This window comes from Orcinus orca, chromosome 3, assembly GCF_937001465.1.
Source record: "Orcinus orca chromosome 3, mOrcOrc1.1, whole genome shotgun sequence".
In the NCBI taxonomy this organism is placed as follows: Eukaryota; Metazoa; Chordata; class Mammalia; order Artiodactyla; family Delphinidae; genus Orcinus; species Orcinus orca.
Genome location: NC_064561.1, coordinates 133,981,194 through 133,996,164, shown reverse-complemented (window position 1 = coordinate 133,996,164; position 14,971 = coordinate 133,981,194). Strand labels below are relative to the sequence as shown.

At 35.1% G+C, this 14,971-nt stretch overlaps 1 protein-coding gene across 6 annotated transcripts in view; it reads left to right on the top strand.

Moving 5' to 3' along the window:
• The window catches only part of CWC27 (CWC27 spliceosome associated cyclophilin), a 238,151-nt gene that overhangs the window by 24,602 nt on the left and 198,578 nt on the right, over nucleotides 1-14,971 (top strand). For all 6 annotated transcript variants that reach the window (XR_004483733.2, XM_033429886.2, XM_033429887.2 and 3 more), the window contains exons 7-9: nucleotides 1,289-1,358; nucleotides 12,709-12,788; nucleotides 13,766-13,799. Coding sequence is in view for 5 of the 6 variants with exons in the window: in XM_033429886.2 (XP_033285777.1) it covers nucleotides 1,289-1,358; nucleotides 12,709-12,788; nucleotides 13,766-13,799 (184 nt within the window). In the remaining variant the exon portion in view is untranslated. The remainder of the gene's footprint in view (nucleotides 1-1,288; nucleotides 1,359-12,708; nucleotides 12,789-13,765; nucleotides 13,800-14,971) is intronic.

Genomic DNA, 14,971 nt, shown 5'->3' with positions numbered 1-14,971 from the left:
TGACCACCTGGTTACATTATTTAACTTTTCACTCTTATTTTTTGGTGCTATTAAGATAATCTTATTATAAATATATTTAAACATAGAGCTGTTTCTGTATTATTTCCTAAGGATAGTTTTCTAAAAATAGAAATTTCTTCTTTTAATAAATTTCAGTAATTTGTGAACAATGTTCTTTAGATTATTTTGTCTATTTTATTAAAATAGATATCAGAGAGTTGGATTTCAACTTTTTTACTGAACTGTAGCGTCGTATTAGGGATTTTATTGTACTTACAAGTGTTAGAGTCAGACAGTTTTAAGTATAATACTGCCTGCCCCAGTTATAAGAAGCAAAGTTTATTAATCTTTCTGAGCTTCAGTTTCCCCATCTTATAAAATGGAGATTTATAATACAACACCTGGTTATAATGAAGATTAAATGAGAAGGGGAATTTGAAAACACCCAATAGTGTAGGTATTCAATATATATTCATTTCTTTTCTTGATATCCTACAATGTAAGTAAGTTAAGTTGCTATTATTAAACTGTCGCATATGAGCCAGACACTTTAATAAGCCATTGCTATCTTGTGGGAAAATAACTTCTTATACAGCTTTATATTTGATTTCCTTTTATTTTTAATTATTTATTTTAACTAATTTATTTCTGGGTGAAAGGTCACTGTCACTATATTCAGATATAATATTCCATAACTGTGATTTATCTTGACAACAAGCCCAAAAGTTGGATGTTTTTGTTTTTAATTCATAGCAAATATAATAGGGATGATGTGGTAGTTATTGATTATATCTAAGTTTTTAAATGAAATTCCTCTATTGTGGCCAAATCTTTTATTTTTCCAATATTTGAAAGGAGAGTTTTAATAACTTATTATTTATCTTCCTTGTGATATATTAATTTGAAGGCTCAAAAAAGACAAACTTGATTTTTCTTCCCATGTACCATTTGGTTAGCTAAATTTATTGCTTTTTTTGACAATTTTGTTTAACTTATTAATTTTAAAATATTAAGATTGCTTTGGCAGACACTAGATAAATTGCTTCCCATTTGTAGTACTCTCAGAGCTATATGTTTATTAGTTTTTTAGAAATCCCCATTTTGCTCACCAGTTTTGGTAACTATAAAAAGCTTTAATTATTTCTATCATGCTTGACTTAGTGTATTTAATGGTTCTATTGCTTTGAAAGTAGGATATTTATAAGTTTTGTTTAACTTTTTCTTCCTAAATTTTTTCTTTAATTCTTTTTTCCTTCTTTTTTTTTTTTTCTTCTTTATTTCTGATCAGAAATTTTAGTTTACTTTCATTTGGAGAGGAAGCTGAGGAAGAAGAGGAGGAAGTAAATCGAGTTAGTCAGGTAAAACTCTTAATTTGCCCTTTGTTCTGAATTATAAAAGAGATTAGGGTCTATATCTCACTCATTTTTTAATCTCCTGCTATACATAGCACAGCATGTTTTACATGGTACACATTTAGTAAGTGTTCATTGAACCAATTCATAAAATGATCTGTGGTCCGTAATATTTGCAACTTCTGAGATGATTTGAGATAGTTATTTTTTTTTAATCTGGCATTTTAAAAAATCAGTTACAACTAGAGTTAAAGAATGATTTAATTTTATGATTCAGATTTTAATTATGCTTGGTTTAATTGGATTGCCAGATGATTTTGTAATTATCATTACTGGAATAAACAGTGACAGACCAAAGCTCTTGTATTCATTTTAGTATTATTTATATGTATTTAATCATTTCATTAATTCTCATCACAGCTCTTTAGATAGGAATTATCATTCCCATTTTACCTATGAATAAATTAAGGTATGAATAGGTTGTAATTTGCTCAAAGTCACATAACTAATAAGTAGCTAGAGCTGGGAGTTGAACCTACATCTGTCTCACTATAAAATCCATGTCTCAAGGTTATACATTGCCTCCTGTCCTTTATCCCACCAATGCTCACCATAGGCCTTTAAGTATGGTTTTCCTCAATATCACTTTCATCACAGTACTCATTGCTGAAACACCTACAGTGCCCCACCATTGTTTAAAGCAGTGATTCTGACAAATATGCCCCAAGAAAATCATCTTCAAGGGTTTTTACTCCCCCAAATTTTCGTATGTCTTTCTTTCTTAAAAATTAGTGAACACTGAGACCTAAAGGATAAGATTCAAAGTCTTTACTGTAGTATGTAATTAAAACCCTATAACCTAGTACTACCTTACTTGCTTGATGTAGTCACCTGTTTCTTACTGACACTTACAATAGCATCGACTTAAAAGCACATTATTTTTACCCTTGTCTTTACTTCTTTATCCATGTGCTTCCCTCATCGTTGAGCCTGGTTTTGGTAGGCTAATATTGGGCATAGAGTAAGCACTCTATTTATACCCCTTGCATTAAAACTGAATTAAAATGGACATGTATAAGAAATATTTAGTCTTTTTTTTTTTTTTTTTTTTTGCTGTCTTCAGTATCCTTGATTGATCTATTTGATAGCATTGATTCAGTTACCACACGTATACTAACATTCTGAACTCTAGGAGACAAGGCCAAATATTTCTTCTGGGCTCTTGTCCCTCATTCTGAGTTGCCTTTAGGAAACTTCTCTATTTTAGATATCAAAATTAAATCCATCTTTACATGAAAACCTCCTTTTCCTATTCCTTATCAACATCACCAATCACTGTTACCCTGGTATCTCAGAAGTCATCGTCAGTATACTAGTCTTATATTATTCATGATTCAAATTTGTCCCTAATCAAAATGAAAGATTCACTGTATGTCATGATCCTGTAGGTATATTTGTAAATGGAAAAAATCATGAATGTTAGATCTGGGAATTTCCAGGATTCCTTTTCACTGATGTTTTGTGAAGATGTCAAGTTTCCTTGCGTATCCATGCCTTCCCCAGTGTCCCCCCAACCCCTTTTTTTCTTTTGCTTGGAGTGTGTGCTCTCCTTTATTTGGCTAATTTTTATTTTTCCTTTTAAAATTTACCTCCATTATTAACTCCTCACTACCTCTGCCTCCCTCCCCAAGACAACTTTCACCCAGGCTGAGCCATCAAACACGTGTTATACTGCGTTGTAATGATTTTTCTTCTTATCTGTGCTAAGTATTTATTTTATGTAATCTCTATAACAACCATGTGATATGGATGTTACTGTTCCTGTTTTGTAAATGACGAAATCAATACTGAGATGTTAAGTTGCTTGCCTAAGACTGTATAATTAGGAGGTCGTGGAATCAGAATTTTGAACTTAGGTTTCTATAGCTATTAAAGCATCTAATGTGATTTTGAATGCTGCAAAAGCTGCCTCCTTCTAAGGGACTTCCCTGGCGGTCCAGTGGTTAAGATTCTGAGCTTCCACTGCAGGGGACGCAGGTTCCATTCCTGGTCTCAGAACCAAGATCCCATATGCTAAGCGGTGCGGCCGGAAAAAAAAGCTGCCTCCTTCTAAAAGGCTGGCAAGAAATTTCACTGGTAGCACAGCATTCTGGGGTGGGGGTCAGCTCAATGCAGTCGGCCCACTGCCCTTCCCTAACTTCTGTAGGGTCTTGGGTAGTACTAAGTTTAGCAGCCTTGTAGAGCAAGTGTAGGCAAAAGGAATTTTTCTGTCAATCCTTTGTTGAATTAAATTTCTGGTCTAAAATAACTTTTGTGCACAATTACTTTGAGATTGACTCTACTAGGAAATTAGTTTGAATTTTTTCTATTGGTAGCAACAGCATGTCTTAAACGTTTAAAGCATATCTTCCTCCTGCTGCTTACTTTTGCACAAAGTAAAAAAAGAAAAAATAATAATGTTTAACTTCTACTGAATTATAGTGAACTGGATACTCCAAAAGCAATTTGTGTTTGCTACAAGGTTGAAATATGAAAGATACCACCGTAGATAGTTCTAGCTTGCTTTTTATGTTTGCTCTTAAACCTGTAAAACACTTTAAACAGTAGAAAGACTAAGTAAATTCTTCCCTCTCTGCCAAGAAAATTGCAACCCACAGTCCATTATCAAATAAGTAGGATAACTCTAGTATGGTGTCATCACAATTCTCTTGTCTGACTTTTAAATTGAGGGTGCTCTGTGATAAAATTATCAAATGTTTGTTTCAGACTCTCAAATCTGTATCTCTAGGCTGACTTACTTTTCTTTTCTCCAGCTGCCTACTAGACATCTCTATATTTAAATATCTCACTTGTTACCCAAGCCCTAGCCAAAGGCTTAATGCATTATCTTTTCTTCCCAAACTTCTCCCTGTTCTGTGACTTCTCTTTCTAATTCCCTGGTATCAGTGCCCCCTAAAGAAGAATTTTAGATTTATTTGACGTTTTTCTTATTTTTTTTCTTGCACAACCAGTTAGTTGAACTGTTCTACCAATTTTTCATCCATGGCGTATCTCAAATCCGTTTTTTCTTTTTAATTTATTTTACTATTACCCTTGTTCCAGGCTTTATTATCTCTAGCCTGGGCTGCAGCCCTAGTCTACAGACTGGTCTCCCATCTCCCTTCTCTTTTTTCCCTTCCACTCTTTACTATCAGAATAGTCTTCCTGAAGCCTGATTAAGATGTTATAGTTGCTTTCTGTTGACTATAGAAATAAGGCCAAATTCCTTGGCCTATTATTTCAAGCTGCTTCTTTCACGACTCGCCTTTGCCAACTCTGTCCTTTAGTCTAATGCTTCTTAAACTTCCTTAGTAATAAAAAAGTCACTTGTAGTACTTTAAAAAAAAATTAAATTCCTAGACCCCATCTCACACCTACTGAATCAAAATCTCCGAGGGAGAAACCTGAGAATCTGTACTTTTAATGAATTCACTGGAAATCTTATCTGGGAAATGTAGGAAACACTGTGTTAACAGATCTGAAATATTTGCTGTTCTACATATATGCCTTGTATTTTCCTTTTTGTGTGTCTTCGTTCATGTTCTTTCCCCTGCCTGAAGTGTTCTATCACACTTCTGAATGTCGAAGTCATATTTATTTTCAACACCTAGAACACTATCTTTTCTAAATGTCTTTTCCAGTTTTTCTTAATCTTTTCTTTTTCTGATCTAATGTCTACCTTTCTTGTGATACTTATATTTTGCTTTTAAAAACATTCTTTTTGCTTTATTACACAAGAAATGTATGACTGTGTTCTTGTTGTATAGTATTCAAACATTATACCCTTTTCTTTCTGCCTTATTAATTTTGTAGGGTCCTAGGCTGTGAGCTCCTTCATGGTAAACTTTGTGTCATCTTTGAGTGGCAGTGTGTTGCAGTAGAAATAGCATGGATTTGGGATTATACAAACTCATATTGGCACTTCACTTTCTATAGATAGTCTGCGACCTTGAATAACTTAGTCTCTCTGAGTCTCCATTTTCCTTTGTAACATGGCAATAATATTTACATTTACAGTTGTGAAATAAGGATACAGATAGTCCTTATTTTGATGTCATGCAATCGAAAGATGGTTTCAAAAGTCAAATGTCTTAAACTGTATACTGTATGTTATAAATTGTATTTTATTCTCAGAGAGCTAAAGAATATCAGTCACTAATATGATCATGATTATCACGCAGAAGCTGCTGCCCTCATACTCAAGTAGTCTAGAGGGCTAGTGAGAAACTTCACCAGTTCAGCTTCCTGAGGGAGGAAGCCCTAAGCACAGCACTGCGGATGCAGTGCCCTTCCTGAGCACTCCCACAGGGTTCTGAATAGTAACTTGAACGGCCTTGGAGAGCATGGGTGTATATCTGTACATCGTGACCCACCAACAATCCACTCTCCACATGTGAGTGGGTCTTGCAGAATCTTTGGCCTACCGAATTTAGCTGTTTTGTGTGTTCATATAATGGAGTCATGGGTAAGTTTAGTTTGAGAAAAGAGCAACAATAAGCAAAAATTGTTGAAATTTACTGGCTTAAAGAAAAGGACATTTCTCTAGAGGGCATGAGATAAATTCTAGAGAGAACAGAAATGGGAGTGCGTTTTGTTTATTTTGCTTTTGTACTGTTCTTCAGACTATGGGCATCCTTCAAATACATTTTACCTTTTGGGTGAAATGAAACTTTGACCAGAAAAGGGAAGGCTAGCCTGAGTATTGGAAAAGTGTGACTGAATAATATATTTTTTTAAAATTTAACCTTACTGTTTTTAAGTGTAAATAACTAGAGCCAAAGTCAAATCAGTGTCTTTCACAATGACTGAGAACAATTTGCAGTTTCAGTGGTTGCATGAAATTAAATATCTCTAGAGGGCTTGAAAATAATTGTTTCATTATTCATTTGCTTATCAAGTTTCTTTTTCCAGTGACTCCACAGTGTTAATCTTTATTCCAGAACCTAACATCACAAGTTAATAATTGGTAAAGTCTGAATTGAGGCTTTACTTTATGTGGAAGGAGAAATAAGATAGAGTCCCCTCTGGTTTATGGGTTATCAGCGTGGGATTACAGACGCTGCTTCACCCCACTCATTACTCATGACAAGGTGCCTCTCTCCCATGGGTTAGCTTTCTTTCGTTATTTATTTCAGTATCTTTCTACTACCTGATAAAATCTCTTTTAGAATAATAGAATTTTATAGCTCAAAGGGATCTAGTCCAACTTCCTTTCTTTATAGATGAGGAAACTGAGACCCTGGTTAAGTGACTGGCCAGACTGACTTCATTTCCTTTTTGATAGGATTGCATGATAGGAGGATGCCATAATAACATATCTTGAGTTCAGGAAAGCACATTGTCAGCGTCTCTCATGATATTCTTGTGGACAACATGAGGAAATGTGATCCGGGAGATAGTACAGTCAGATGGATTTATAGCTAATTGAATACTTCTGCCCAAAGAGTGCTTTGTTGTCAACCTGTGCCTGATTATTTGAACGAATAAGTTAAAATGTAATAAGAGTACGTGTATATTCTGTACTTTAGTTTAATGAAATCAGCTGAATAGGTGTAAGACTTAATAGCCTGTAAGCCCTAGTTGAATTACTAAGAATGAAGTCTCTGGAATAAGGAATTTAACATTCTTTGCATTTGGGGGGATCGCATTTGCAGCATTTTGTTCAGTTCTGAACACATTTAAGAAGGATACTGACAAACTAGATGTGTCCAGAGGAACAGAGGGTCATGAGGAGGATGGGGATGATGCCAAAAAACATCTTACTTGGGGAATGCTTAAGGACTGGATATACTTTGGTGAAGTAAAAACTAAGTGAAAATGTGATCCTAGGCTTCAAATATTTGAAAGGTTTTTATCTGGAAGATCCTCCCCTTCATATTGCTTTCTTAAATAACAGTTTCATTCAAATGTCTGTATTGGTTTCAAGTTTACCCCTGAATCTTTGTGTATGACTTAAATACAAATGTCAGAAAATATTTTTCAAGTAAAAGCTACAATCAGACAAGTAGTTTTCTTGAGGCAAGTTAAATGGTAGGTTTAGTATAAAAGTGTCTCAATAGCTAAATTTGAAAATAGTGATTAATTTGTGCCACATTCACATTGATACACAATATTTCTCTTACTACAGTATATGTTAGCATTTTAACTTCAAATCCAAAGTTATAAGAAAGCTATTTTCTTACCCAGAAAAAGGTATATCAATAGACAAATGCATCACTTTTGAGAATAAAGAAGGTCTTTATCTTATTCTCATTTATCCTGTGAAATTTAAGTTTCCCCCAAATTTGGGAGGTGGGTTGGGCATGACTTGGAGAGTGCTGCTAGGCCATTTGTACAGAGGTTGTCAGAAGTGTTAAATAGTCCCTTTTTTTAAAAAAAAAAATTTGTTTTTTGGCTGCAGTGCATGGCTTCCGGGATCTTAGTTCCCTGACCAGGGATTGAACCCACACCCTCAACAGTGAAAGCACAGAGTCCTAACCACTGGACGGCCAGGGAATTCCCCAGTCTATTTTATAAAATGTTTTTGCCCCATTAAATTGTATTAAACTTTGATATGCTTATCTTTCTAGCTGCTCATATTTAATTTTTTAAATGTTAATATATTTGTAATCGTTTCATATTTCTGCTGTAGCAAATTACCGTAAATTTAGTGACTTGAAGCAAAACAAATTTAGTGTCTTACAGTTCTGGAGGCCAGAAGTCCAAAACAGGTTTCACTGGGCTAGATATCGAGGTGTTTGCAGGGCTGCCTTCCTTCTGGCAGCTCTGAGGAGAATCCATTCTCTTATTTTTCCAGTTTCTAGAGACTGCCTATATTCCTTGGCTTATGACTCCTTCATCTTCAAAGCCAGCAATAGCAGGTCAAGTCTTTCTTATCTTTCATCATTCTGCACCTGACTCTCCTGCCTCCCTCTTTCTTATAAAGACTCTTGTGATTACCTTGGACCCACCCTGATAATCCAGGATAATCTCCTCATCTCAAAATTCTTAACTTATCTACAAGATCCCTTTCGCCAAGTCAAGGAACATACTCACAGATTTTGAGGATCAGGAAGTGGACGTCTTTAGGGGCTGTTACTCTGCCTACCAATTTATTTGTATCTAAACTAAACTGTATGGAATATTCTTGATAACAGCAATTGTTTGTAGTTCATTTTTAGTTCTAGAAGGTACAACTAGGATTAGTTGGATGGTTGAAAATTACACAGATTCTGTTTTTCCCCAATTAGAGAGAGAGTTGTCCAATAATAGAAGCCATTTAAAAAGGGATGATTTTCGTGTGTGTGTGTGTGTGTGTGTGTGTGTGTGTGTGTGTGTGTGTGTGACTATTAAGCTCCTTTCAGGTGTGGAGACACTGGTTGATAGTCAGCAGTAATGTTAAGGGGATTCCTGCATTGTGTGGAGACTAGATTAAGTGGCCTGTAAGATCTTTTTTTTTCCCCCAAACTACTAAATTTTCTGGTTCTGTGCTAAAGGTCACAGAATGTAATAGGGTTCATGAGAGAAACAGTGTGTGTGTGTGTATATATATATATATATATACACACACACACACACACACACACACACACATATAGGAGAGGGGGAGAAGTAGAGATCAAGATTGATAGATTGCTTGAGTTTTAGGAATTGGCTCATATGTTTGTGGGGGCTGGCAAGTCTAAAATCTGTAGAGTAGGCCAGCAAGCTGGAGACTCAGGGTGGAGTGAATGTTACAGTCTTGAGTCCAAAATTTTCAGGCTGGAAAGTCAGGCATAATTTTTGTGTTACAGTGTTGAGGCCAAATTGCTTCTTGCTTGGGAAAGTCTTTGCTCTTAAGGCCTTCGACTGATTAGACGAGGCCAGCCTACATTTTGGTGGATAATCTGCTTTACTCAGAGTCTACTGATTTACGTGCTAATCACATCTAAAAACAACTGTTTCATAGCAACATCTAGGCTGGTATTTGACCAAACAACTTGGGTACATAGCATAAAATTAACCATCACACAGAGGTAGTTAGAGGTTGAGACTCAGACCTTCCCACTTCTTGACCAGTGTTGTTCCTCTGTACCACTATGCCTCTTGCTTTCTTTCTTTCCACTTGTACTCTGTTTAGTTTCCACTGTTTCACTGCCTCTATGTTCTTGGGTGTGAAGTGGCAGGTAATATAATTTTCCCACATCCCCTTTGATATTCATTTTCAGATTTGCTTACAGACAGTTTTGAATTTACTGTGGCGCTTCTTACATTGTGTTCACTAAATATATTTAGTATTTTGTTCGTCCCTAAACTCTTTAATGAGCCAGCTGCTTTTATGTAATTTTTTCAAAAATTGTTTTAAAATATATTAGGTGTTTGTTCTTCCTCTAAAATTATTGTTACCTGATGGTGTAAATAACAACCTTAAAATAGGTCATTCAGAAAGAGTAAGCATGAAAGAGAAATATCTGAATTCATTTTTATCCTCTTTGAGACTAACTATCCCCAATTTCTACAGCTCTTCCACAATTTGTTTTCTCTGCCTGCAGGATTCAAAGTCTACTGTAGTAGGAAGGGACATCTAAAAAATGGCTTTTGATCATATATTTCTATGTTAATTTAAAACATTAATTAAAATTTGAAATGGTAATGATTATTCAGATTAATTAGTTTCCTTCTATTGTAAAGCGGGCCTCTCACTGTTGTGGCCTCTCCCGTTGCGCAGCACAGGCTCCGGACGCTCACGCTCAGGCCCAGCGGTCATGGCTCACGGGCCCAGCCGCTCCTGCAGCATATGGGATCTTCCCAGACCGGGGCATGAACCCGTGTCCCCTGCGTCGGCAGGCGGACTCTCAACCACTGCGCCACCAGGGAAGCCCTGTAAAGTCTTACTTAAAGTTAATGTAAGACAAGTTTCTTTTTTTCCCTTTAAGCTGGTTTAAGTTTTGGGAGATAAAAAAGAACCCATTTTTTTAATGTTAATTAAGCTAACAATTGTAAACTAACATTTACAAGTAAATGAAATAGTTGAGCTTGTTAATAGACCAAGAGCCTGGAGACCTGAATTCTAATCTTACTCCTGTTATTTATTAGTGCAACTCTCATTTTCTGATATGTTACTAAGAGGCTGGACAAGAGGGTCTGAGGCCAACTCTGGCTGTAATGTCTTTGTGACTCCCATTAGGGAGGCACATGGGGAGAATTAATAAGGGACTATTTCTTAGAATAGATGAAAATAAACATTGATGGCTGAAGACACAAGAGGAAGAAATTTTAGGAAGGAAAGCATGAAAAAAAGATATTCAAGTTTTATTCTAGTTGAGGTCATTTTATATTCACTTGTACACTTTTGTACATATCTTGTTTAGTTCTCTTGTATGAAGTAAGCAAGGCTGCTATTATTATTTCCATTTTGTAAGCAGAGTTTCTGAGGTCGGATGAGGTCATTCTCTTTCCTCAAATGGTACACGTTTTGGACTAAAACCCATAGAATTACTGAATACTAGATTTTGAAACTCATTTGGTCCAACTCTTATCTTCTTTTCCTGTGTTTTTTCTACTATACCATCTTCTGGGTTTTGAACAGTTTTCATTGTTAGACAGATATCAAATAATTCTTTGATGTTTTGTCTTTTTATTACTCCTTGGTTTGTGTAAGGTTATGGAAGTAGAAATATATTTTAATTGCATAATTCAGATTCTACGACTTTTTAAAATTACAGATAATAGGATCTTTAGATTGGGCTTCCCTGGTGGCGCAGTGGTTGAGAGTCCGCCTGCCGATGTACGGGACACGGGTTTGTGCCCCGGTCCGGGAAGATCCCACATGCCACGGAGCAGCTGGGCCCGTAAGCCATGGCCACTGAGCCTGCGCGTCCGGAGCCTGTGCTCCGCAGCGGGAGAGGCCACAATACTGAGAGGCCCGCGTACCGCAAAAAAAAAAAAAAAAAAAAATAGTATCTTTAGATTAACTGTTTGAGAAAAATTTTTGTTTTGCCTTTTTAAACTAGACTATAAGCATGTTTAAACTGATTAGGTCTTGAAAATGTGGAGTACTCCATGTTAATACAGAAATTTAAAAATCCTTTATTTTCATCATGGAAATAAATTTCAGAAAATATACATCTGCCTCAAAGTAAAGCCTGTCAAATTTAGAAGTCTGTTCCCAGAGCTGTTAAACAGTCAAGAATGGGGCTAAAGGGAAAGAGGTATTTTTACCTCTCTGTATTTTTAGTTAACACATTTTGTGATGAATTTTTCAAAATAAAATGTTCCTTCAAAACAGAAAGAAATTTTCCTTTCTTCCTGTCAACTCTAACCTCATACTCTTCCCTCTTACATGATTAGTTGAGGGGTGGGGATGGTGAGCAGCTTTCCACCTCGAGATACAAGGTATAAATTTGAAGTTTTCATACCTTGTGGTGGAGAAGTCTGTAGGATAGTCTGCAGCTCTGAAACCAGGCCAGTTGTTCTGGGTCCATAGGGGCCTCTAGGAAAAGAAAAATGGATTTATTATATCATTGTGAGACAGACCAGGATCTAAATCCTAGATCCTATACCACTAGCTTTGTGACCTTCAGTAAATCGCTAATCTCTCTAAGTCTTTATTTTCCCTCTGTAAAATGGGGCTAATAACGCCCACCTTATTTACTTTCATTTGGGGACAGGAGGAATTGAAAGGTGGGAATATTGTACTGTAGCACAGTGCCTGACACAAAGTATATATTTAATAAATTAGAATAATAGTAGTAGTAGTTTTTTTAATAGTTCTACTTCTTATATCTTACTATGTCTTGTTTCCCTACTAAAATATAAATTTATTGAGAACATGAACTTTGAAATTGAAGTATTTAATAAATATTAGGTCATTGATGAATATTGTCATACATGAAAGGCTCTTTTACATATGTTAAATAGCACCTTGTAGGTGCTCTCATCTGGTTGCTTGGGTACATTTTTAAAGTGATTCTATGCAGTATAGACAGTATATTTGAAGAATAATAGTGTGTGTTTATTTCAAATTACTTTTGTGATCTATCTTCTAAGTTTTAATATATCGGTCAAAAATTAATTAGTGGTAAATCACAATGAGGGTTTAGTGTTTGGAAATAGTAATCAATAAACTTATTTTTAAGGGTATATCACTTTTTGAAAGAAAGATGTTTCTAAAATATTTTTAGTCAATGGGAGAATAAGATTGCTATTTATAGTTTTTGTTTGTACTCAAATTTTCAGGAACATATATCTTTTGCTAACCACATTATATCAGTACTAGATTTTTACGTAAATGTGTTAACTTGTCCTTTTGGAAGACTATTTTTCTCTACTCATGATTATATCATACATTCCTTTCTAGAGCATGAAGGGAAAAAGCAAAAGTAGTCATGACTTGCTTAAGGATGATCCACATCTCAGCTCTGTTCCAGCTGTTGAAAGGTTAGCATGGTGCTAGTGTGATCCTAAGTTCTTATTGTCTGGCTCAGATCATTTTCTTGCTTCCTTTGGAAGTAAACAGTCAGTTCTCATAAGTCAAGTTTTGTCAACCCAACCAAAAAACTAAAGCATTTTGATAATGGGGGTAGTAGAGCTACTAGCATAATGGAGAGAATCACGCTAGTCACATTCATTCTCCTTGCTATCTATCAACCTCTGCTGAACTAATTAAATTTAAAATTAGCTGTTAACCTTTTAAATCTTGGGATAGTTTGAATACTAGGAAACTGTCTGCTTTAACAATTTAATGTTTAATTGAAAATTTTTTTGCTAACTTTTTCCTTGCATAATTTTTGTCTCAGAATCATGAGTAAGCAAATCAGATTTGAAGGGTTTTGTGAAGAAGTCACCACATTTTGGGCCAATTCACTGAGTATTATTCCTTACATATTTCAGGAGTTATCAGAAAATTTTTGCTGCTTCTCTTTGATAAGGGAAGATGTCTTACTGTTAAATATAATTGCACATGATTCACTGGGCCAGTGTGTCAAAAGGGGACTAAAATACTATTGTACTCACTATTGTAGCTCATTTAAAAAAATTCTATATTAAAACAATCTTTTCTTAATATCCTTTCATTTGAGGGATTTGGCTTCTTCAGCCTGAATACATCAAGCCAATAGAAGAAATTGTTGTCTGCAGCCTTTTGTTCATGAAAATAACACTATTGGTTGTTTGCTTTTTTAAAAAAATTCTAGTGAATTTGTATTTGTGTTAATGGAGCATACCTTTTATTCTATGTATAGAAACAACTTCCCTTTAGAATGTTTCTATTTGCTCTACAATGCCATTCTGAAATTCCTGTGTTGAAGTGTTTTTGAACTATTAATCCCAGCAAAATATTCTAAATTTTTGGATAATTGAATAATTTTGTTAGTTTCATTTTGAAGCTAAAATTTGTTTTCCTTATTTTTTTGTAGTGAAAAAGGGGATGCAGCAGGAGATTCAGATGATGTAAGTATTAATTTTAGTATAAATATATTTGAACAATTTATAGAAAATTCAAAATCTATACAAATTATTAAATTATTTTTCCTAAAAGGTAATATGTATTACCTTTTATAATTATATATGGAAAATTTTGAAAAAAAAATGGAAAGATTTGAAAAATATTTATTTTGATATTGGAATTTTCCTTCATAGTATGTGTGTGTTTCCTTACAAAATCAGAATCTTACATATGAATTTCTAGCCTGTTTTTTCTCCCTGTCACGTAACATAACATGAATACTCAAAATTTAGATGTCATTGATTTTATTTTGTTATGATAAAAGTTTAAATGTTGATGCATGATATCCTACATGATGTATGGGAAATACTTGGATACCAGTCATTTATGGTAGTTTCCTTCTTCATACACACATTTTGGAAGATTCTCTCTCTCAAGACTGTAGTGACCTTTCTTCATTATTTGTACTGGCTATTAAAGCTGATAAAACAGAAGGCAGAGTTTCCTTTTTGTATAAGAGATCAAGTTTTTCAAGTCATTCGTTTATCACTTTATATAAAAACCCATTAATCTGTGTGTTGTACAGAAGGAAGTACATAACTGTCCATGCAAGAACACAGCTTCTTCTATTACCATAGTCAAAAGAGAGGATTCTCTCTGACTATATATAATAGAGAAAGGATGGCTATCTAACCTGGTCAAGAAAACCTTCCGGGAAGAGATGATGCTGTGTTGTGTCTTATAGGAGAATTAGGAGTTAACTAGATCAAAAAAGAAACTGGTGAAGGGTGGGATTCCTCAGAGAACAGCATATGCTAATGCATGGTAACAAGGAGAGAGTATACCTTATTTAGGAAGTACAAGCTAAGATTAAAGTTTGAGAAGGAACTTGCCTTGTGAGGAGCAGTGAAGAAGAGTGTTAAAGGTAGAGGGAACTACATGTGCAAAAGGCTCTGAAGTAGGAGAGTTTGATGTGTTCCAGGAGCTGAAAGCAAACTAGTGTGACCAGAGCATCATGACAGGAGGGAGAGTGGGTGAGGTTGGAGTGGGAGGAAGAAGCCAAATATTACAGAGCTTCCTGGGCTATGGGGAGAAGTTTGAATTTCATCCTCAAAGTAATGAGAAACAGTGAAGGGTATTAGTTAAAAGGAAGAGTATATTGTCAACTTTGCGTTTT